The sequence below is a fragment of the Cucurbita pepo genome, chromosome LG02 (genome assembly GCF_002806865.2).
Source record: "Cucurbita pepo subsp. pepo cultivar mu-cu-16 chromosome LG02, ASM280686v2, whole genome shotgun sequence".
In the NCBI taxonomy this organism is placed as follows: domain Eukaryota; kingdom Viridiplantae; phylum Streptophyta; class Magnoliopsida; order Cucurbitales; family Cucurbitaceae; genus Cucurbita; species Cucurbita pepo.
In genome coordinates, this window is record NC_036639.1 from 8,281,850 (window position 1) to 8,305,172 (window position 23,323).

Below are 23,323 nucleotides of genomic sequence, written 5' to 3' on the forward strand. Positions count from 1 at the left end.
AAGGATTATTTAAAACTAAAAATAAAAATAAAATTTATCACCTCTCTCCACTAATCTCTCATCCTAACGACATCCTCTTTCTCAACCCCACAATATCACAGTTGATCAAAAAATAAACAAAAAAAAAAAAAATGTCAGATTTGAGAAAGAGTAAAATGGTCTTTCAACTAAGGATATGATGCAGATTTACTGGAGATTTTGGTTTGTTATTACCTAAAATCCTATCTCATATTTCCTTTTTCCTTTATAGTTATGGTTATACTAAATTAATTTAGGATCAAATCTTCTTCATATTTTACCAGATATGTAATAATGAGATCCCATATTCAATTAATTGAATTTTTTTGTTAGCATTGAAGTTACACGAAATAAGGTTAGAATCAATAAAATTTTAGTTGGCAGATCCATAAATCTATAAAATAGTAGCCAAACAATCAATTAAAATTGGTCAATCATATCCATTTACAGAATAAAAATAAATATAGAGTTAGAGTAATATCTTATTTACAGAATCGAAAATGTTTACAGAATTGAAAATCTATTTACAGAATGAAAATAATTACAAAGAGGGAGAAGGGAAGATTGAAGGAAGATTTGTTGAACAAAATTTAAAAATAAAACAGGAAATAACAGAGGGCATGGAACTCCATTAAATTTTGTCTAACCGGAAATATCATAATTTTAACCATGTAAATTAGATAAATAATTTTAGAGTCAAACATGAAACTGATGTCATGGACTCACATAGGTTGACTTGGATTTCAAAAGACGGAATCGAACTTTCATTAAGGATATATACGTGACAACAACTTAAGCTAACCAGGTAAGTGGCCTTACTATCGGCATGGTTATATTTGATGTTGACACGTGCCTATGGTTCTACACGTGTCATATATACTGATATGTGTGAATTTTCTGTGAATTGGTATGCTTATATTATGTTTATGTTATGTTATAATGTGTGGATTGTACGATAATAATTATGGTACGATGTGTTCAAGGATATGATTGAGATAGGATACAAGAAGGATGCACAAAATGAAATGTAACGATAGGAGTAAGATACGTTCATGAAACGTTAAGGTTAGGTTACATACTGGAGTGCTATGGATAGGAGAGATTGATGAAAGAATACGGTTAGGTTATGGATAGAAAGGGATAGGTTTGTGATAGATTGATAGAACGATAGCGTTAGGATACATTCCTATAATGATATGACTAAGGTACGTTCACGTAATGATATGACTGTGATAGGTATAAGAACGTTAAGGCTATGATAAGTTAGGGAACGATATGACTACGAAGTGTTTACGATATTCAATGTTTATGATACGATATATTGTGATGTGATGTGTCATGTTTAGATTGTTTTGTGTGACCATTGAGGTAATGGTTGTATGAATTGCACATTATGAAATGACATGTTAAAAGCATGGAGCGTTATGTTATGTTTTTTAAATTGTATGTATACAGCATGTATGAATGACATGAATTACGATAAATGACATGAAATATAATCTCGTTAGAATTATGTATAATTTGAGAACTGAAGAATGAGAAACGATATGACATGAATGATGAACGATATCTTAAACGATATGAAAAATGATATGATATGTTCATAATGCTAGCGGGGTTGTATTAAAGGATAATGAAAATAGAAAAGTTTTGGGACCTCATGCATTATGTGTGCTCATGCATTTTGGGGGATACCCCTATCCCATTACGAGGGTACGGACGCGTACATCCAATGGCAGGACAACGATCATTATGATTTGTATAGCACTGCCTTGACGGTTACTAGTTCTAGCGGGTGTCCGGCCTAAGGGGTTCCCAGAGTATGCCCACCGGATAAGGAAAGTGGCACAGCGGTGTGCGAACTAGCTGGTGAGCCCATACTCGCACGTATGGGCTGTGTGTAGAGTATATGGTACACGTCCAAAATTACCCGTTAGGACAGCACCGTAGGGAAAACAGAATGAAAGATAGGTCCCATCATTTCATTGCATGTGATTGTTGCATTTAACCCCAATAGTGGGGTCACTTACTGAGTATTTCTTTAAATACTCAAGCCATGTGCTACTACATTTTTCAGGCTAAGGCAAGACATTCATGTACGGCTGACGACGGCATCGCAACTCAAGACCATGGCACATGCATAAGATAGTGGTATTTATTTTCTTAGACTTAGGCTAGAATAGGATGTTTTAAACTTAAACGCTTAATTATTTTATTTCGGGTCTTTTGTTGTGTCGTTTTAAAAATGTTTTCAAAAGACGTAAGTCCATGACTGTGTTTTAAGATAAAGGTTATGTTTTATGGAATTTAAATGAAGTCTTCTGCATTCAATGTTTATGGTACGTATACAGTAGCGACCTTAAATTAAGTAAAAAATTTTGGGTTGTTACAGTTGGTATTAGAATCAGGTTATAGATCTTGTAGACTAGCCTACGATGTAGGCTTGACATGTTCAATGGTCCCACCGTCGATGCCCCGTCTCCGTCATGTATGTCTTGCATAAGATAAGAAATTGAAAAGTCGTTGATTATGTATATTGTTATTGCTTGGTCATTATAAAATATAACTCATAATTGGATTTTTACTCTATTGATTGTCTTATAATTTACTGTATTCATGTTAGCTTAATTCTATATTTATTATAAATTAGAATACGTTATGTTTTACCTTGCATGGAATGTGAATGTAAATTGTTGTATTGATGATGTTTAGATTTACTGAGATTGTTGCTGTGAATGAGTAACTATAGTTTTAGTAAGCTACCAAAGGTTAGTGTATGCGTGGAAATAATTTTGCTAAGGAATGTCATATGCTTCGGTTAGACGTCTCGAATATAGATAAATTACTTAGTGTGATGACCATAGATTGGAAAGGAATGCACCAACGTATACTGACGTGTAAGTAATTTAAAATGAAATGAAAATGACCCCGGAAGCTTGATAAATGACAATATCTTATAGTATGTTGTAGATATTAAAGGTGGTAGTGTTTGAAAGAAAATTTTATAACTTTGAAGTATGTAAAGATGAAATTAAAGTATCAGTAAGAAAAAAAAATTGAGTTAAGACCATCCAAGTTTAAAACGTGTATACTTAAATTGATTGGTGAATGACAGAAGTGCCTTTAATGAAAGTACTGAGATGTAGAAAACTTTCCTGCCTTAATACGAGTTGAAAATTATAATAATAATACAACCGCAATTATGGAAGTTGTAAGGTAATTTAAAAGTATCGAGCAACAGTTTGGATGAAACATTACTATCGTGTCAAAATTTTAGAGGTATATGGAGAGGGACTATAGTATGAGATTGTCAAGATACCTTAAATTTAAGAAATCATGATTTAAGATGAATTTGGATGGGGATGCATGAGGATTAGAGTGAGACATTGTCTCTAAATCAACTAGAAGTTTTGTGGTAATCCTCCTTAAGGTACACGAATGCACTAAAGAAGCTCAACATAAACAAACTGTTGTAGAAAATTACCAATCAATTTTTCCTAGCAATGTCAACCTGGTTAAAAGGTATTACTATAGTTAAAGTTTCAACACTGTCATTTTAAGTTTGATTTTCAAGTATCCCAAGTTTTATGGCATCTAAGGATATCCACCATGCTTATATAATACCAATTTTTTAAAGAGAATTTTGTTAAGCCCATTCTTGATATTACTAATGGGTTGAAAGGGTTGTGATGTCTTTCAGTTATGGTTATAGGAACATTAGTTTTGGGCTATACTTGATAAGGTATACCAAGAGAAAAGCCTATTTGACAGTGTTTCCAATGGAAGTTACTAAATTCTCAAACTCTAGCTTGACCACGAATCAAATATGGTAAGTCGTTCATAGATCCATATGATTTACTAGTGCATTCAATTTGCATTCGGTTAGGGTGGAGTTTTTAACCAGTTTCATGAAGCTCTCCATTAGGGGTGTACATGGTCCGGGTTGGGGGATTTTTTTGACCCAACCCAAAAGTTCGGGTTAGTTGGATTGGTGATCCAACCCAACCCGAAACTTTTCACAACCCAACCCTCTATTTTCGGGTTGGGTTCAGGTTGGGTCCGAGTTGGGTCCTCAAATTTTTTTAAAAAGTTTTATTTATCTACCATTTATAATTATTCAGATACCATCTTAATATATTAAAAGTTGACAAACAAACCCAAATCAATCTATAATTATTGAAAAAAAAAAACAATAAAAAAGAACAAATTCTAATATATTAACTTTAACATTATCATAAAACTAAAGCCAACTAAATACAACATTTTTTTAGAATCGGTTAAAAAGTAACAAAATACATACAAAGATAGATGATCAAATTAAATAAACAATAAAAAACATTAGTGAAGGAGATTGTATATAACAAAAATAAAAAATATATAAAAATATTTTAATTGAAATATGTTTATTTATATATTTGCCTTAGATCCTACATTATTAAAAAAAAATAAAAAATATATATAAATTGTGATATAATAATGTTGTAACAAATAGAAAATAACTTAAACGTAGTTATAAATCCTAATTAATAAACCTTTTTATTATATAAACGTAGTTATCAATCATAATTAAACCTTTGTATTATATAATAAACCACATATTTTTAAAAATAATAAAATAATATAAACAGAATAATAAAAAACAGAAACTATTAAAAAAAATTTACCTTAGATCCTAAATTATTAAAAAAAAATAAAAGTATATATAAATTGTGATATAATAATGTTGCAACAAATAAAAAATAACTTAAACGTAGTTATAAATCATAATTAATAAACCTTTCTATTATATAAACGTAGTTATAAATCATAATTAAACCTTTGTATTATATGATAAACAACATATTTTTAAAAATAATAAAATAATATAAACAGAATAATAACAGAAACTATTAAAAAAAATTTGCAACAGAAAATAACTTAAACCTAGTTATAAATCATAATTAAGACATCAAACTCGGGCGTGAGTGTTCTTAAACTAAACTCAGTACCAGTTTGGCAAACCCATTACTACAAAAAATTTCTTAATACATTTTATATATTTTATTTGGCTCGGGTCAACCCGAAAGTTTTGCCCATGAACCCGAAACCGAACCGATTTAATTCGGGTCCAGAAAAATGAACCCAACCCTATCCGAAACGCTAATCCAACCCAATCCAACCCTTATAGTTCGGGTTGGGTTGGTCCGGGTTGTCGGGTTGCCGGGTTGAATGTACACCGCTACTCTCCATGAACAAAACCTTCTGGTTGCTCCACATATACCTCTTCTTGAAGCTCTCCATATAAGAAGGCCAATTTCACATCAAGTTGATAAATAGACCATGATTTTTGTGCTGCAATTGAAATTATAAGCCTTATAGTATCTTGACGTGCCACTGGTGCAAATACCTCCTTATAATCAACTTCATACTACTGCTTGTATCTTTTTGCAACTAGATGCGCCTTGTACTTATCCACCTCATCGTTTTCATTCAACTTGGTTTTGAAAACCCATTTTACTCTGATTGTTTTCTGCCCTCTAAGAAAGACCAGTGAGCTCCCAAGTCTTATTCTTCTCTATGGATTTGATTTTATTGTCCATGGCTTCCTTCCATTTCTTCTCCTTTACCGCTTCTTCATAGACAATTGGATCACTATCCATAAAGAATGCAAAATAAGCACTATCACTTGAGTCATAGTCCATCTCATAATCAGCCATCCAATTTGGTCTCTTTCTTGTTCTTGGATTTCTTTGATTATGATCATGATCTTCTTCTACTGGTTCTTCTTGTTGATCTTGTGATGAGCTCTCTCCATGCTCATAGTGAGGCTGAATAGGGGCTTCAGCTTCCTCAAGATGTATAGGAATCTGCTGCTGATTCACAATGATTTTTTCTTCAAATGTTTAAGTCTTCTTTTCGTCAAAGATTACATCACGACTTACCACCACCTTCTTGTCAAAGGATCATAGAGCTTTTATGCCTTAGAAGTCTCGCTTACTCCCAGGAACACACACTTCAAAATTTTGTCCTCAAGTTTCTTCCTTTTTTCATCAGGAACGTGTGCATATGCTATGCACCCAAAGATTCTAAAGTGGTCTACTGCAGGCTTTTTTCCGCTCCATGCTTCTTGTGGAGTCATATCTCTAACAGAAAAAGTAAGGCTCCAGTTGAGAATGTGAACGGACCATACGACAGCTTCTGGCCAAAATTCCTTCGGGACTTCTCCTTTATTTAGTAAACTTCGAACTATGTTGAGAATGGTCCTGTTTTTCCTTTAGGCCACACCATTTTGTTGTGGTGTATATGCTGCTGTTAATTGCCTCCTTATGCCCTTCTCTTCACAAAATTTTGTAAACTCGTTAGAGCAAAACTCTCCACTCTGTCAGTTCTTAAAGCCTTCACTCTTCCTCTAGTTTCAGTCTTCATAGTAGCATAAAATTTCTTGAAGCAATCAAAGGCTTCTGATTTGGCATGCAAGAAGTAAATCCATGTTTTTCTACTAAAGTCATCGATGAGAGTCATGAAATATTTCTTGTTACCATTTGAAGCTGGAGAGATTGGACCACATATGTCTGAATGAATCAACTCCAAAATTGCTTGAGCTCTTTTTGATTTTTCGGATGGAAAAGAATTTCTTTCATGCTTTGCTACTACACAGCTCTCGCAAATTTCTGTTGGAGGAGTAATGTCTAGCAACCCAGTCACCATCTTATTTGAAGACAACGTCTTTAATCCTTTGAAGTGTAGATGACCATACCTAAAATGCCAAAGCCAGTTGATATCTTCTTTCTTCACCATCAAACTTCTGGCAACGATACTTAACGTCAACGGAACGGTTGGTGGTCATCTTCATCTTAGCAATCGATCCTCTTTTGGAGTCATAAATCTCACATTCATCATTTTAGAATGTGATCACATACCCCTTTTCTTGTAACTGACCGATACTAAGTAAGTTGGCCTTCAGATCAGGAATGTAGAATACATTAGAAATTGACTCTACAAAGCCATTTCTAGTCTTGATATCTACGGTTTCTTTCTCCATCACTTGGATAGTTGAATTGTTGCCAAGACAAATCGTAGTATGAAAATTTTCATCCAGAGTTGAGAAGAATTCCTTACAACTTGTCATATGGTTGCTGCATCTAGAGTCTACGGCCCATACACCTTGATCTGCAACCTTCATAGCATGGAATGACATTAACAATGTTTTTGTTAGGTTATGGAGTCTGCTCTCTTATTTATAGCTTGGTCAACGGTTATATCTGGTAAAGCTATATCTGGTAAAGCTATACATGGTAAATAGCTATATATAGTAGATGGTTAAATCTGGTAAAGCTATATACAGTAAACTGAACCATATATATATCCCGTCCGGTAGAGCTTTGAAAATATACTTTCTATTCTCTGTATTCTCTCTTATACATACTCATCAATACAAATCCTTTAGCCAGAATTTCCGTTGCATTTTCTCTCTCCTATTTCTTTGTGTTCATCTAGATCGAGTGTGTGCGTTGTTGTGCGATCCTAATAACTGGTATCAGAGCTAGGCGGAAGTCACCACGATCTGTGAAGATGAAAAGTTCAAAGATTGGAATTGAGAAGTTCGATGGATTCGATTTTGGTTTCTAGAAGATGTAGATAGAAGATTATCTGTATCAAAAAGATCTTCACGAACCCCTATTGGGGGTGAAGCCGGATACCATGACCATGGAATAGTGGAAGCTCAAGGATCGACAAGCCTGAGGGCTGATCCGGTTAATGCTATCCAGAAACGTGGCATTCAACATTATCAAGGAGAAAACAATGTCAGATATGTTGAAGGCGTTGTCAAATATGTATGAAAAATCGTCGGGCTATGAACAAGGTGTATTTGATGTGGAGATTGTTCAATCTACAGATGTCTGAAGATGGATCTGTTGTTGATCATATAAATGAATTCAATATGATCGTAAGTCAACTGAGTTCGGTGGAAATTAATTTTGAAGATGAAATTAAAGCGTTGATTTTGGTGTCATCTTTACCCGAGTCATGGGATACTATTGTTGCCGCAATCAGCAGTTCCCGAGGATCTGATAAACTAAAGTTTGATGAAATTCGAGATGTAGTTCTCAGCGAAAGTATTCGCAAATGGAAAATTGGAGATTCATCAGGCAATGCTCTCAGTGTTGATCGAAGGGGAAGAAGTAAATCAAAGAGCTCAAAGAAACATGGGCAATCAAAATCAAAGAACTAGGGAAAATCTCCAAACAAACCCAACGTAACGTGTTGAAGTTGTGGAGGAAAAGGACACTTTCGGACAGATTGTACAAAACTGAAGAAGAAGCAGAATCATAAATTTGAAGATGATGATGATTCTATATATACAATAGAAGATACTGAAGACATTTCAATTCTTAGTGTGGACAGCCCAGGTGAATCCTGGATTTTGGATTCAGGTGCATCGTTCCATTCGTCTCCAAGCAAGGAATTGTTTCGAAATTTCAAATCAGGAAATTTCGGGAAGGTGTATCTTGCCGACAACAAAACTTTGGAGATTGAAGGGAAGGGAGATGTCTCCATACAAACTCCAGCAGGAAATTAGTGGACATTACAAGATGTCAAATACATTCTTGGTCTCAAGAAGAACCTGATCTCTATTTGTTAGTTGGATAGCACAGGCTATGCAGCAGAGTTTGGAAAGAGTTCGTGTAAGATTGTGAAGGGTGCCATGGTGTTGCACATGGCACAAAATCCGAAACCTTATACACTACTGTAGAGTGTATAAACATGATTGCTGCTGCTGAGAGTGCTTCCAATTCAAGTCTATGGCACAATAAACTTGGACATATGAGTGTCAAAGGAATGAAGATGTTTTACTACAAAAAGAGCTTTATAAGGCTTAAAATCTATTGATATGGGTCTTTGTGAGAGCTGTGTTATGGGCAAACAAAAACGAGTTAGTTTCACAAAGACTGCCAGAGAACCGAAGAAAGTGCAGACGTCTGGGGACCATTTCCAATTTCATCACTTGGTGGATCAAGGTACTACATCACCTTCATCGATGACTTCAGCAGGAAGGTATGGGTTTACTGTCTGAAACACAAGTCAGATGTGTTTGCCATCTTCAAGAAGTGGAAAGCTGAAGTTGAAAATCAAACCGACTTGAAGATCAAATGCCTGAGGTCTAACAATGAAGGAGAGTACAACAAATCGGAGTTTAAAACATTTTGTGCAACTGAGGGAATTAGATTAATAAGAACAATTCCCGGTAAGGCAAGACTAAATGGTATTGCAGAAAGGATGAACAGAACATTGAATGAGCGAGCAAGAAGCATGAGGATTCATTTTGGACTACCAAAGACGTTCTGGGCTGATGCTGTGAACACAGCAGCATATTTGATTAATAGAGGGCCGTCAGTACCCTTGAAGTTCAAATTGCCTGAAGAAGTATGGACAGGAAAAGAACTCAAGTACTTTCACTTGAGAACTTTTGGTTGTACTGCATATGTTCATGTTGATCCAGAGAAGAGAGATAAGCTTGATGCTAAGGCTGTGAAAATCCTAAGACACTGCGATGACAATAATAGGAAAATCCTAAGACACTGCGATGTGACCTTTGATGAAAATGTCCTGTACAAGGAAAAAAAGAAGATAAACTCTGACACTACAAAGCAAGTGGGAGTTGAACTTGAGTGGAAGGAAAATTCACGCAGTGATGTTACAATAGAAGCTTAAGAAACTCCTGGTCTTGTTGCTGAAGAACCAGACGTGGAGCAAGTTACACCTGAGAAGGTGTTAAGGAGATCATCCAGAACTATCAGAGCACCAGATAGATATTCACCCTCATTACATTATCTGTTGCTGATTGATGNGAGGCCCTACAAGTGGAAGATTCAACCAAGTGGGAGCAAGCCATGGATGATGAGATGCGCTCACTTGAAAAGAATAAAACGTGGGTGCTGAATGTGTTACCTACAGGAAAGAGAGCTCTGTTGAACAAATGGGTATTCAGAATCAAAGCTGAACCAGATGGCAAAAGGAGGTTTAAGGCTCGGTTACTAGTTAAAGAATATTCACAAAGAAAAGGCATTGATTATGCTGAGATCTTTTCTCCAGTTGTGAAATTAACTACTATCCGAATTCTACTGAGTATTGTTGCATCGGAGAATTTGCACCTTGAGCAAATGGATGTAAAAACGGCATTTTTACATGGAGATCTAGACGAGGAGATCTATATGCAACAACCCGAAGGATTTGCAGCTCCAAGCAAGGAGCACATGGTGTGTAAGCTCAATAAGAGCTTGTATGGACTGAAACAAGCACCGAGACAATGGTACAAGAAGTTTGACTCCTTCATGTGCAAGAGTCGTTTCTACAGAAGTGAAAAGGATCAGTGTTGCTACCTCAAGAAATACACTGATTCTTATGTGTTTCTACTCCTGTATGTGGATGATATACTAATTGCTGGATCAAGTATGAGGGAGATAAACCACTTGAAGGCAAGCTTATCTTCTGTATTTGAGATGAAAGATTTAGGTGCAGCGAAGCAGATCCTTGGGATGAGGATTTCTCGAGATAGATCTGCTGGCACATTAAATCTATCCCAAGAGCAGTACATTGAGAAGATGTTGTCCAAATTCAAGATGAATGATGCTAAACCCAAGACTACCCCCTAGCAAATCATATTAAATTGTCAAAGGGGCAATCTCCCAAGACAGTTGAGGAATGTGAGCACATGGCATCAGTTTCGTGCGCTTCTGCAGTTGGGAGTTTGATGTATGCTATGGTCTGCACTAGACCTGACATAACACATGCAGTGGGAGTTAGCAAGTACATGGCAAATCCAGGGAAAGAACATTGGGAAGCTGTGATGTAGACTCTAGCAAGAGCACATCTGGATATATCTACACTATAGATGGAACCTAGTGAGTTAGATGTCCAAGCTTCAGAAATGCGTCGCTCTTTCATCTACTGAAGCTGAGCACGTGGCAATAGCTGAAGCTGGAAAGGAGATGATATGGATGACAGATTATCTAGAAGAATTAGGCATGAAGCAGTGAAAGAAGATTCTTTATACAGATAGTCAGAGTGCCATACAACTGGTGAAAACCCCAGTCTATCATTCAAGGACAAAACACATTAGAAGGCGATACCATTTCACTCGCAGGTTAGTGGAAGAAGGTGATATGTGTTTGGAGAAGATAGATGGTGCAAAGAATCCAGCAGACATGTTAGACAAAATATGTTGATGTTGGAAAATTAAGATTATGCAAAGCCTTAATTGGTATAGTGTAGTGATCATTTGAGAATGAAATTCTTGGTTGACTGGATCAGTCTCCAAGTTGGAGAATTGTTAAGTTATGGAGCCCGCTCTCTTATTTATAGCTTGGTTAACGGTTATATCCGGTAAAGCTATATATGGTAAATAGCTATACATAGTAGATAGTTAAATCTGGTAAAGCTATATACATTAAACTGAACCATATATATATCCCGTCTGGTAGAGTTTCAAAAATGTACTTTCTATTCTCTGTATTCTCTCTTATACATACTCATAAATACAAATCCTTTAGCCAGAATTCTCCTTGCATTTTCTCTCTCCTATTTCTTTGTGTTTATCTAGATCGAGTGTGTGCGTTGTTGTGCGATTCTAACAGTTTCTTCTTTTCTTTTCTCCACAAAGTTGGATTGATCTCTTCTCTTCTTTTGAAGCCTAGTATAACGTTCATTTTTGTAATGTCCAAGGCATCCACATTTATAGCATTCCACCTTAGACTTGTCAAAATGTCTCTTGCCTTTATTGTCATAATCGTCTCTGACTAGATCTGCTGACCTGCCAACATCTCCACTTCTTTCTCGACCGCCTCTCCCATGACCTCTGCCTCTTCTTTGCCCTCTACCTCTGGAGCTTGAAGTTTCACTTGGTGTGGATATCTTTAAGGTTGTCATCTCCTCTATTGCACTTGTACGATTGAGCTTCTGCTCATGTACTAGCAGGGAGCTTTAGAGTTCATCTATTTGCATCTCTTGGACATTGTTTGCTTCTTCAATAGAACATACAATGTAATCGAACTTTGGAGTTAGAGATCGCAAAATCTTTTCTATAACCGCAACATCCATGATTGAATCACCATGCATCCTCATTTTACTTGCAAGACTCGTAACCTTGCCAATATAATGATTCACCGTTTCTCCCTTTTGCATTTGGAGAATTTCAAAGTCTCTTCTAACCGCCTGAAGTTGAGCACGCTTTACTCTCGTTGAGCCTTGATACTTCCTCCTCATAGAATCTCAAATTTCCTTGGATGTCTTCTTCTGAAGCATTGTTTCCAAAATAGTCCGATCAATGGACTGGAATAAATAGTTCTTGACCTTCAGGTCCTTCAACTTCGATGCTACCAATCGTTGCTGTTGAACAGCTGAGAGTACCTCGCCTTCATTTGGCTCTACATAACCCGTCTCCACAATATCAAAAAAACTCCTTTGATTTGAGAAAATTTTCCATCAACATCTCCCAATGATCATAGTGATCATCGAACCTCGGGATGGCAGGCTGAACGTAGCTCTCAACTTGTCTTTTTGCTTCCATTCTTGCTGCTGCAAGATCGCTCTGATCCCAGTTATTGGTGACAATAGAGAAATTTGGTAGAATTCTTTGAGAGAAAAGAACTTTGAAAACTATGAAGGAATGCTTATTTGATTTTCTATGCTTTCCACCAATGCCAACATACATATATATAGGTAATTTGGGACATTCCCCATTACCATCCGTTATCCAAAAAAACATGCACCTATTTAATTAGGAACTAATAAATCTATTCATACATGTACTTATACATGTATCTATACATGTACAAGTGTGACCCTTCAACACATGTATCTATTCATACATGTATCTATACATGTACAAGTGTGACCCTTCAACACATGTATCTATTCATACATGTATCTACTAGTGACCTTTCAACACATCATGTATCTACTAGTAACCCTTAACACTTTTGAACCTTATGTGCAACAAACCTCACAATTAGTACATGTAATTAAGGTAAGAAAAGAAAGTAGTTTATTAAGTATCTTGCAGTTATATTGGCTCCCAAATCCAGCCATGAAATTCAGGTAGATTTCTTGCTTAAAAAATGGGAAGGAATCTCAAAAAACATGGTGAGGAAACCCGTGGGAAGCAAATTCCAAAGAAATTGTAGACTCTTTCAAACACTTTTCCCCAGCTCCAGCAATAGCGGAAACTTCATTACTACAAAAATGGTTATTGGAAGAAGCGTCACCAAACACAAAAGGCATTCCGCCCACACCATGTTGGTCGATTTAAAAATGAGCACGATGGCCACAGCGAACGCAATCATCGTGCTCGCCACCGACAAGAACAGCAGATTGAATCCCAAGGACAGTTGAATTGGCAATTCATGTCGAAAAGAATCGATCTCAAAAGGCAAGGTCAAAATCAAAAGAAACAGAACCGAGGAGGAGAGCGATGAGATGAGGGAGATGATGTCCATGGTGGTGAACAACATGTAGATAGGTTCAGAGAGGAGAACCGGAGTGCCAGTTTTGGAGTTGTTGAGGACAGCAACAGCGGAGCAAGACTCGGAGGTTTTCTTGATCCATTCTTTGCCTTTATCAAGCATATTCTGGTGAGTTTCATCGAAGAACTCATGGGGTTTCCAACCGTCGTTGCTATAATGCATGTTGTAAGGGTGCGGAATCATTTCGTGGATGCGATTGAACCAGTCAATCTCATTTTGAAGCTGTATTGCTGGACCAAAGGTGGAATGATTGAGGAATTTAGTGATTCCAACATGGTGCAATACTTAGCCCAACACGTCGATCCTCTTGGCCATTCTGTGCAAGATAAGATCTCAGCGTTGAATCCATTCAAAGATGTTGAGTTGTCGATGACATGTAGAATGTTTCATGGTGTTAATATAACACATGCAGAAGTAATTTGAATCTTAGGCACTTTTAGAACATTAATTATAGTAAATAACTAGCATGTTCATACGTATTAAAACTTAATGAGTTTAGATATTAACCTTTTGTAATCAAACTCCTTTTTCCTCACGAACCGGTTTCGAACCATCACTAGTGTCTTCTCCACTATCCTCCGGCCTTAGAACGGGATTGTGGAATCCGGTGAGTGACTAAACTTGGGAGGGATTTTGTATATGTGAAAAGAGTGTTTGTGAGAGGTTTTTCTCAAGGTTTTTCACCAAGAAGAAGACCTTCCACGTACCATGATCACTCTATTTAAAGAGTCATGTTTGCATGTTCATGCAAATTTGAGATCACCAAATTTTGACACTTCAAATTCCACTCAAATGTTTGGGATTATGTGGCAAGCATGCATATTTGAGTTAACCAAATTTTGACACTCAAAATTCCACTCATACTTGTGGGGTTTATTTGGCAAGCATGCAAGTTTGGTTAAACCAAATTTTGACACCTCAGAATTCCACTAACATAGATTTTACCACGNGAACATTAATTATAGTAAATAACTAGCATGTTCATACGTATTAAAACTTAATGAGTTTAGATATTAACCTTTTGTAATCAAACTCCTTTTTCCTCACGAACCGGTTTCGAACCATCACTAGTGTCTTCTCCACTATCCTCCGGCCTTAGAACGGGATTGTGGAATCCGGTGAGTGACTAAACTTGGGAGGGATTTTGTATATGTGAAAAGAGTGTTTGTGAGAGGTTTTTCTCAAGGTTTTTCACCAAGAAGAAGACCTTCCACGTACCATGATCACTCTATTTAAAGAGTCATGTTTGCATGTTCATGCAAATTTGAGATCACCAAATTTTGACACTTCAAATTCCACTCAAATGTTTGGGATTATGTGGCAAGCATGCATATTTGAGTTAACCAAATTTTGACACTCAAAATTCCACTCATACTTGTGGGGTTTATTTGGCAAGCATGCAAGTTTGGTTAAACCAAATTTTGACACCTCAGAATTCCACTAACATAGATTTTACCACGAAATGAAGTCAACATTTTGACTTTCTTCCTTTTAATTCAACAATTAATTTGAATAATTAATTTCAAATTAAAGTAACATTAAATGATTAATTAAACTATTTAATTAATATTTAATATTAATTCAAATGCCAATCCCAATCAATTCCGACACATAATTGATTAAGATATTTAAATCTTATTTAAATATCTCAGATTCTCTCTTTTTGTTTAATTCGTAAATAAAACAAAAATGCGGTTAAATATATCGTATATATGTAGCGCATATTCCCTAATTTGAATTCGAACACTTCGAACTCACTCATCACACTGTTCTATGGTTTAGTCCGATATGAGCTAGCAGAGGGACCTAATGGACCTATAGATCATGGGCTCCAACGATCCAAGATTAACCGGTTAAACTCATTAACCTTGTTAACCAACATTCGTTAACTACTAGGACACTCCACTATAGCCTAGTAGTTGCACTCCCCTCACTATAGATATATTTCTGTCCATTTGATATAACCATGATTAGTAAGTCGATCCTTCACAGGTTGTTCGTAACTAGAGCTGGGTCAATTTACCGTTTTACCCCTAAAGTTACTTCTTGTTCCTTATGTCTCACTGATCCTCTAATAAACAATTGGTTTGTGGTCCAACCAGTAAACCGAATCCCTCTCAGGCCAATGAGAGGGTGGGGCCCCTTGTTCAAGACCTGGAGTCAGTGCTTAAGGGAACTACCTTTCTTCTATCCCTAAAAGTGGGTAGGAGTGAATTCCGTCTTGCACCCCACGTCCCCAGCCATTCACCCAGTCTTACCCCTGAAATGGGAGGCCTATTGAGTCGGCGAACTAGAGCCACTCTCACCCATGCAAATCTAAGGATAATTCCGAATAAACAGGAGTTCATGGTTAGCTCAGGATTAAAACCGAGTTACCTAGGTTATCGAATGAAAAGAAAATCAGTCTCAACAGTAAACGACTTTATAAAGTGAGAGTGGTTTTCTTCATGGTCCGATCTTATGCAATACTCATTGCATAGGACGCCCCCACTCACATGTCTCCACATGTACAATTTAGTGATCACATTGTTTATATCATATACAAAAGTGGGCCGCATCCATAGTGTCCCCAGAATATGGTACTCAGCGTTTATCCTTATACTATAGATAATTTTGACTATATACTTGAACTTGATCCCCTCTTATGTCTCTACATATAGTTCAAGTAATCATACTATAGCCAGAGTATTTTTAGTTTATTGGATTTAGATTAATGTTCGTAAAATTCACTTTATTCAATAACGATCTTTACTAAATAAACATCAATAATAACTTTATAGAATATGTTTTTGTTTACCAACTATGAGTTTTAGGACATAAAACCCAACAATGAGTACATATGAGACGTACAACACTGTGGGAGCATGAGATAAAGCAACCACAACATACAATGAACTGGGATAAACGAGAAAGAGCAACGAAAACGACATCGGTGAGTTTTGAAGAAGATAGAGAATCCTCAAGAAATCTCGAAGAAGTCGGGTGGAGAAGTAGGATCCACCGGGTCGGACTCAAACCCGAGTACCCAATGGCTACATCCTAGCCCAAGAAAACCTTCTAGCCCAAAGTTCGTTCCAGCCCAACAACACTGTCCAGCTCATCAAAACATTCCAGCCCAGTAACTAAATTTCAGCATTAAACCACTCAGTCAAAATTACAAGTCACAGCCCAACCGACACTTAGTTCAATAGTCATAGCCCTTCCACGCAAATAGTAGACGACCCGCATACCCAAGAAAGAAACCCGAGACCCGTGCTGACCCAAAACACAACCCGCACGCACATCACCTCTCCCCCAATGACACGTGTCGCACATGCTGACGCTGGCTACTTCGGCTCCAGCAGCTAGGCTTGGCTCAGTTTGGCTTCACGCAATGCTTTAGCTAAAAAATTGCTTATTCAGCTCGGTTTAGTGATTTTGACGTCGATCTTTACATTGTTTACCCTTCCATAGCTGATTTTTGACCCTAATTAAGGTAATCAAGTTCAATAAGATATCTTAGTTCACAAATTCAAGTTAAATTGCATTAGAAATGTGAAATACTGTTCTAATAGGAAACGACAATTGGAGATATTTGGAGAAATTTCGAGAAACATAAAGTAGACGTACTCGAACATAGAGAAACGCTGACTAAGGCCAACCAAGTAAGTAACCTTACTATAGGATAGGTTGGACAATTTTTTTTATGTAGGACGACAAGTGCCTAGTAGTCCCTACACATGGCATTTATGCTTTATACTTATGATGCTTTGATGATGATGTATGATGTATGACGTATGATGACGTGAATGAGTTATATGATGATACCTTATAAAGTTATATGATGATTTTGATGTTGTTGTATGATGATGATGATGCATGATAACATAATGATGAAAGATTGAAGAATTTCCTTAACATGACGCTTTTTCCCATATTAAGATGAGATGCATGTTGTAAATGTCATGTTACATTATGAGGATGATTTTGCTAGGACACAACCCTAGTTACCGTTAATGATGATGAATATATGAATACCAATGAACATATTACTTATAGTAATATAAGAATGAAACTTAGGATGGTGCAATAAAGATGTCTTAAAGATGAAAAACTATAAGGACCTCATGCATTTTGTGTGTACATATACATCTAGAAACTTCTCCTTTTAGGATGATGAGTACGAACGTGTACATTAGGATGATGATGATGATCATGCTTCGCACGACACTCAAGGGCCTGCTGATCTCTAGACATCGCTATGGATAGCTAGCTCGACTATGATGGGGTCCAAGGGATGTGAACCGCCTAGGGGTCCACGCTCGCAAGTGTGGGTCGTGTGTAGGAAAGTACTACACATCTAATTTAGACCGGACTGGAGGCCACTCCTACGAAGGTTTTAACGATAGGTCCCTAGAGCATGAGTTGCATGTGTTGTCACTCCTATGATAGTTTTTCGACCCCAATAGTGGGGTCACTTACTGAATATTTTTTAAAATACTCAAGCCGTGTGCTACTTCTATTTCAGTTAAAGGCTAGACACCCATGTACACCTTACGACAACATTGCAAATCAGAGATCATGGCGCATGCATAAGCTAGTAACATTTTAAATTCTTAGATTTAGGTTAGTATAGATCATTTTGCATTTCATGTTTTACTCTCTAGTATTATTGTTTTTATCTTGTTTTGAATTATGATCTCGAACACGTAAGGCCATGACAGTGTTTTAAGTTGATGTTACATTTTTTAAGATGAAGTTACGATGATGTTTGTAAGAGTTAAATTTCACATAAGAACTTAGACTATGATGATAGTAGCGACTTTAGGTTAGTAAAAATCTAGGGTTGTTACAAGTGCCCAAGGTCATGATGTTTTTATGAACCGATAGATCTCATCCTGATTTCTTGTATTATAATTTCATGACCCCAATATTAGGCCTACCTACTTTTGGGGTTATTTTTGTGTTATTATATTCGTAAATTTTAAAAAAATATATATAAAAAAAAGTTTGTTGTAATGACCCTAAATTTTCTCCATTTAATCTAAGGTCATGATTGTACTTCTAACCTTACACGGATTGCTTCCATGGACACTTTATAATTTCTAACATTAATTCATATCTCCTTTATTACCTTGTGAATAAACAAATACAAGGGAAAGAAATAAAAAAACAATGTTGAATTAAATATCATATACTAACCTATAGTTTATTAATGCAATTACAATTCAACTTGTACTAACCTATACTAATAACGCAAATGAAATTCAACCTATACTAACCTATACTATGAATGTAAATACAACCCAACCTACACTGACCTAAACTATTAAATTGGAAAACAAGTCTATCATATTCATGTGCCACGGTCCCAGGATTTGCGATACTTCCGTCGGTCTCACATCGATGCCTTGCCTTTATCTAAAAATGTAGTAGCACGAGACTGAGTATTTTAAGAATACCCAGTAAGTGACCCCCTATCGGGGGTTATACAACAAACACATGCAAATGAGATGATGGGCGTTGACGATTGGATCGTGGAACATGTCAAGCCTGTCGTAGGCTAGTCTACAAGATCTATAACCTATAGCTCTATAGCTCTGATACCAACTGAGCTACAAGAGCCACTTACTTGAGAAGCCTTAACCAACGTACTCCCTCAAATATATATGTAAGCTTCTAGCTCCTTGTATACGTCCTACGCTTTCGTCGGTGGTTAGTTCCTATTGGATCATTCGACATCTCGTGACCGTAGCACATGCATAGGATAATTTTTTTTTTTTTTTTCCAATTTAATAGTTTAGGTTAGTGTAGATTGGATTGTATTTTCATTCATATTATAGATCAGTAGACCAGTTTGAGTGTGATGGCTTGGTTTATGGCCCTAGAGCACCATTTTAGGTTCATTTGTAGGTCTAGTTGTATGAGCCCATCATAAAGACTTAAAATAACTATAAGTAGCAAAAGACATTTAGTGGATTATTTTAAAACATCATGATTTTATTTAGGCCCTTAAAGTGTGGTATTCACTTAAATATGAGATTAGTAATCTTTACTTTCTAGGTCAATTTCAATTTCAAGTGATTCCCACAAGTATATCATAAGAAAAGACCAAAATGACTATTTACTTATTCGGGCGTACTCGAGGGCTCGGTTCAAATCCTTCCCAAGGTCACTTTCTTCCAATTTTATTGGGTATGTTCCATAATGAATTGACTTTCAATCACTATTGGTATTTAGGGGAAAGAACTAGCCATTGAAGGGTTAATTTTAAGAAGACTGAGGTTGGATCAACTGTAGCATGGTGTGGGCGGTTCAGTTCAATCAACCACGTCATTGTCTTCTTCAACGAGACAAACTAGTGCAGGCTACTCACCTTAATGGATTTTCCAAGATTTTCTTCCTTCCTTTGTCTTCATTAAAGTGGTTAGAGAGATCAACTTTCTTCATGATGTTGTTCAAAAATCTTCCTCAAAGCTCCAATTGAAAGGGGGCTTGAGGGATGAATTTAAGTGTAAGACTCCAATTGAATTTCCAATTTTTCCTCGTAAGTAACTTTCAAAATGTGTAGGAACAAATTTGGCAGATGCAGAGCTCACGAGAGGGCTTACGACCATCACCCGAGTGTTTTCTTCGACATACTTGCGAAGGACGCCATCATTAATCGAGCAACAAACGCCTACATTTTAAATGGGGAGAAGGAGAAGAGAGAAAGTTATCATAACAGGAACCACGGATCATCTCAACTATGAGAACTGCCTTGATCGTGAATCTGAAGGGAAGCTTTTACACATTGTTATGAAAGCCTAGCCTCACTCATGAAACAACCAACAACAAAATCTGACCACTACCAAAAAGTTATGAATCAGGCAAAACCAAAATCAGTTCATTTCTTCAAGATATAAATCATCAATCTGGCGCACAAGTTATTTGATTACTGGTGAGGGGATTAAGAGACTTACCACTCAGAATTCATAACCTGCCCCAATGAAATCTACACAGCTGCTAACTGTGCCGGGATTCGACTACGTCGATCAAAAGCAGTCATCCTAATGCCTGGTTGAAACAATGTGATTTCTTTTCTTTGTTCGTTGTAATGAATTCTAGCAATCGGTTTCGGGTCATATAATGCGATACTGTCATTTCTGACAGCTACCTAGATGATGTGTGATCGACCTCCTTGATGATATCTTCCTTTTCTTGATTCACATTGCCGTTTATTTTTAAGCTTTCCTTATCATCGCCTTCGACAGCAGCTTCATTAGAACAATGATTCTTCAAAACAACTGAAATGTCAGCCTCGGAAGCTCCAGCCAGTCGAAAGCGATCTACAGCAGCATCAAGGTTCTTCTTCCAATCTCCAGTCCCTATTTTACATTCCACTTGCGACCTCTCAAAGAGCATGTTGCCCCAGAATAGATGGATTTGTGACTTCATCAGTGCTGCTTGCTCTGCAGCTTCATTCGGTGAAACCTCGAGCTGGCCACCTATTCCCTGCATTTCACTGTCTGCACTGCCAGGCTGTTTCTTACGTCGCTTCGATAATTCTTCCCTCTTGCTTCCAGTTGGATCTTTTATCTCCTTTGCCCTCAGCTCCTCTAATTTTTCCCACATCTCAGTAGCTACTTTCATTTTCTCCTCTGCACTGTCAAAAAGCTCAAGTGTTTCTGTAAAATCCCAAGATGAGAGATCTATTTTCTTAGCTAGTGCAAAAGACCAATGAAGTTTGGCCATTTCAAACTGCTGCTGACCAAGGGCCAATAGACCTTCATAAAAGTCAGGCTTGATCAAAAGAGCTTCTTCATATTTCTCTCTTGCTAGGGAGTACTTCTCCTTCACCCACTCATAAGCAGTTTGAAGCTGCTCTGCCACAATATCCTTTCCAGACGAGTCATCTAGCGGAATGCGTTTCCTTGCAGCACACATGTGAACATTACCCCAGTTGAAGAAAGCTAAAGCAGCAACCTCCTGGAATTTAGATGCTGCCTTGTTAAAAAGATTCTGAGCTTCTTCACTAGTTACCGTCTCCTCAAGAGCCTCGGAGCAGAGCTCCATTCCAAGCTCATGCAAGTCTATATGAGCATCTGGATCAATACCAACATGGGTTCGGAAAAGTTGCGCAAATTCAAATAACCAATCATCCATCTCAACTTCCTTGCACTCAGGATCTTCGGAAGCTCCTGGTATCTCCTTCACAACTTCCTTATCTATCTTATCATTTTCAGAATCAGTAGCTTCTGCCACAGACTCCCCAAGAGGTGAAGCGTGCCCGCTGTCATCTCCCTTTAACTCTTCAATTCCAACAAGTTTCTCGTCTGCTTCTTCCAACAACGGTGGCTCTTGCTCAGGACTCACCTCTACAAGATGCAATCTAAGCATTCCAATTGAAGCAGGTTTATCCTCTTCGGGGTCCTTGAGAGAAAGGCTATCGGCACAAAGCTCCGCAAGTCTAAGCTCACTTGTACAGGTTATTGTCACCAGATCACCATCCGAATCCTTATACTTGATCAATAAAGATTTTGATGAAGGAAAGCGCTTGCTCACAATTTCTCTGAGGACTTTGAAGTTACAATTCACTGGCATCATAGCAAGCCTAATGTCATGGTCATAGACAAGCTTCAAAGGCCTCAACTGAACCTTAGGTTCTTGATGTTGACTTTGAGCATGTGACAACAACGAAGAAAATGAACCTTCCTTCAGTTTATCTTCACATACATTGGGAGCCTTTGAAGATCCACTTGAAGGCTTCAAGACTACTTTAGGAAATTGCAATTTGGGTTCAGTTGGGCCATTTTCAGTAGGTAGAACTCCTTGATGCTTATCCATTTTACTATTTAGCAGTCCAGTAGCACCCCCAACGGAGGCTGCTGCCTTCTTTTGAACCGGTCGGGCAGGCAAACATGGGCCTAACCCTGCAATGGGAGCACCAACAGCCGAGGCACCTAGAGCAGCAGGCGACGGGCGGCTCTGAAGGTCCTGTTGAGCCTCCTGGCGAGGACCCACAGCAGCCCTTAACCGCTGGGCAATGTCAAGAGCATCTCGATGGTTGGGATCGGCAACCAATAAGACCTGCACGTCCTGCATCGCCATTTCATACTTCCCGATAGCCTCAAATGCACGAGCCCTCCGAAGAAGAGCACGAACAAATAGAGGCTGGACCTGGAGGGCCATGGTACATTCAGCAATAACAGTATCATAATCAATTGGTTTCATTTGCATCAAACAGGCCGCTCTATTGCTATGAAACACAGCTCGATCAGGGTGGGATTTGGGGGTAAGACGAAGTGCACTTTCATACTGTTCAAGAGCACCAACATAATCCTTATTCTGAAACCTTTTGTTCCCCTCTTCTTTCAACTCATGTGCTCTTTTCAAAAATATAGAAGAATCCAAATCAACACCCCCATTAGCATTCGGAGTGGAATTAACAGCAGAAGAAGCATGATTGGAAGCACCTTTCTTCTTTCGAGTCCCAGATTTCCCCATATAGATAAAAGCGAAAACAAAGCCCTTTGTCCCACTTCCCCACGCGGAAGATTCAAATGCCAAACAAGAAATTACAGAAACGAAAACGAAAGCTGAGAAATCGCAAAAAGTAGGCGGAAAACTTCAGGCATTAGAAGCAGAGAAGAAGAAAGAAACAAGCAAACTTACAGAAGCGAACTCCGAAAGTAGAGAATGTTGGATTGTTTGAGACGCCACAGGAAGGAATCGAAAATGAATTTGGAGAGCGAGAGGTGGAAGAAAGAAAGGGAAAATTGTTGGGAAAAATGGAGCGAGGGAAAACCCTAGATTGAAGAAGAGGATGGGTTTGGATACAGGTG

At 37.5% G+C, this 23,323-nt stretch overlaps 2 protein-coding genes across 2 annotated transcripts; both read right to left on the reverse strand.

Moving 5' to 3' along the window:
* Positions 1-6,321: 6,321 nt before the first annotated feature.
* Positions 6,322-12,261, reverse strand: LOC111788413. Its single transcript, XM_023668752.1, has 4 exons — positions 12,037-12,261; positions 11,746-11,955; positions 6,918-7,174; positions 6,322-6,754 (listed from the first exon to the last, which is right to left on the reverse strand). Exons 1-4 carry the CDS (start codon positions 12,259-12,261, stop codon positions 6,322-6,324), a joined length of 1,125 nt encoding a protein of 374 aa, XP_023524520.1.
* A 7,959-nt stretch (positions 12,262-20,220) lies between these two features.
* Positions 20,221-23,302, reverse strand: LOC111787939 (protein CLMP1-like). The gene is made up of 2 exons (XM_023668042.1): positions 23,154-23,302; positions 20,221-23,019 (listed from the first exon to the last, which is right to left on the reverse strand). The coding sequence occupies exon 2, from the start codon at positions 22,983-22,985 to the stop codon at positions 20,652-20,654; it is 2,334 nt and encodes a 777-aa protein (XP_023523810.1). The 5' UTR covers positions 22,986-23,019; positions 23,154-23,302; the 3' UTR covers positions 20,221-20,651.
* Positions 23,303-23,323: the final 21 nt, after the last annotated feature.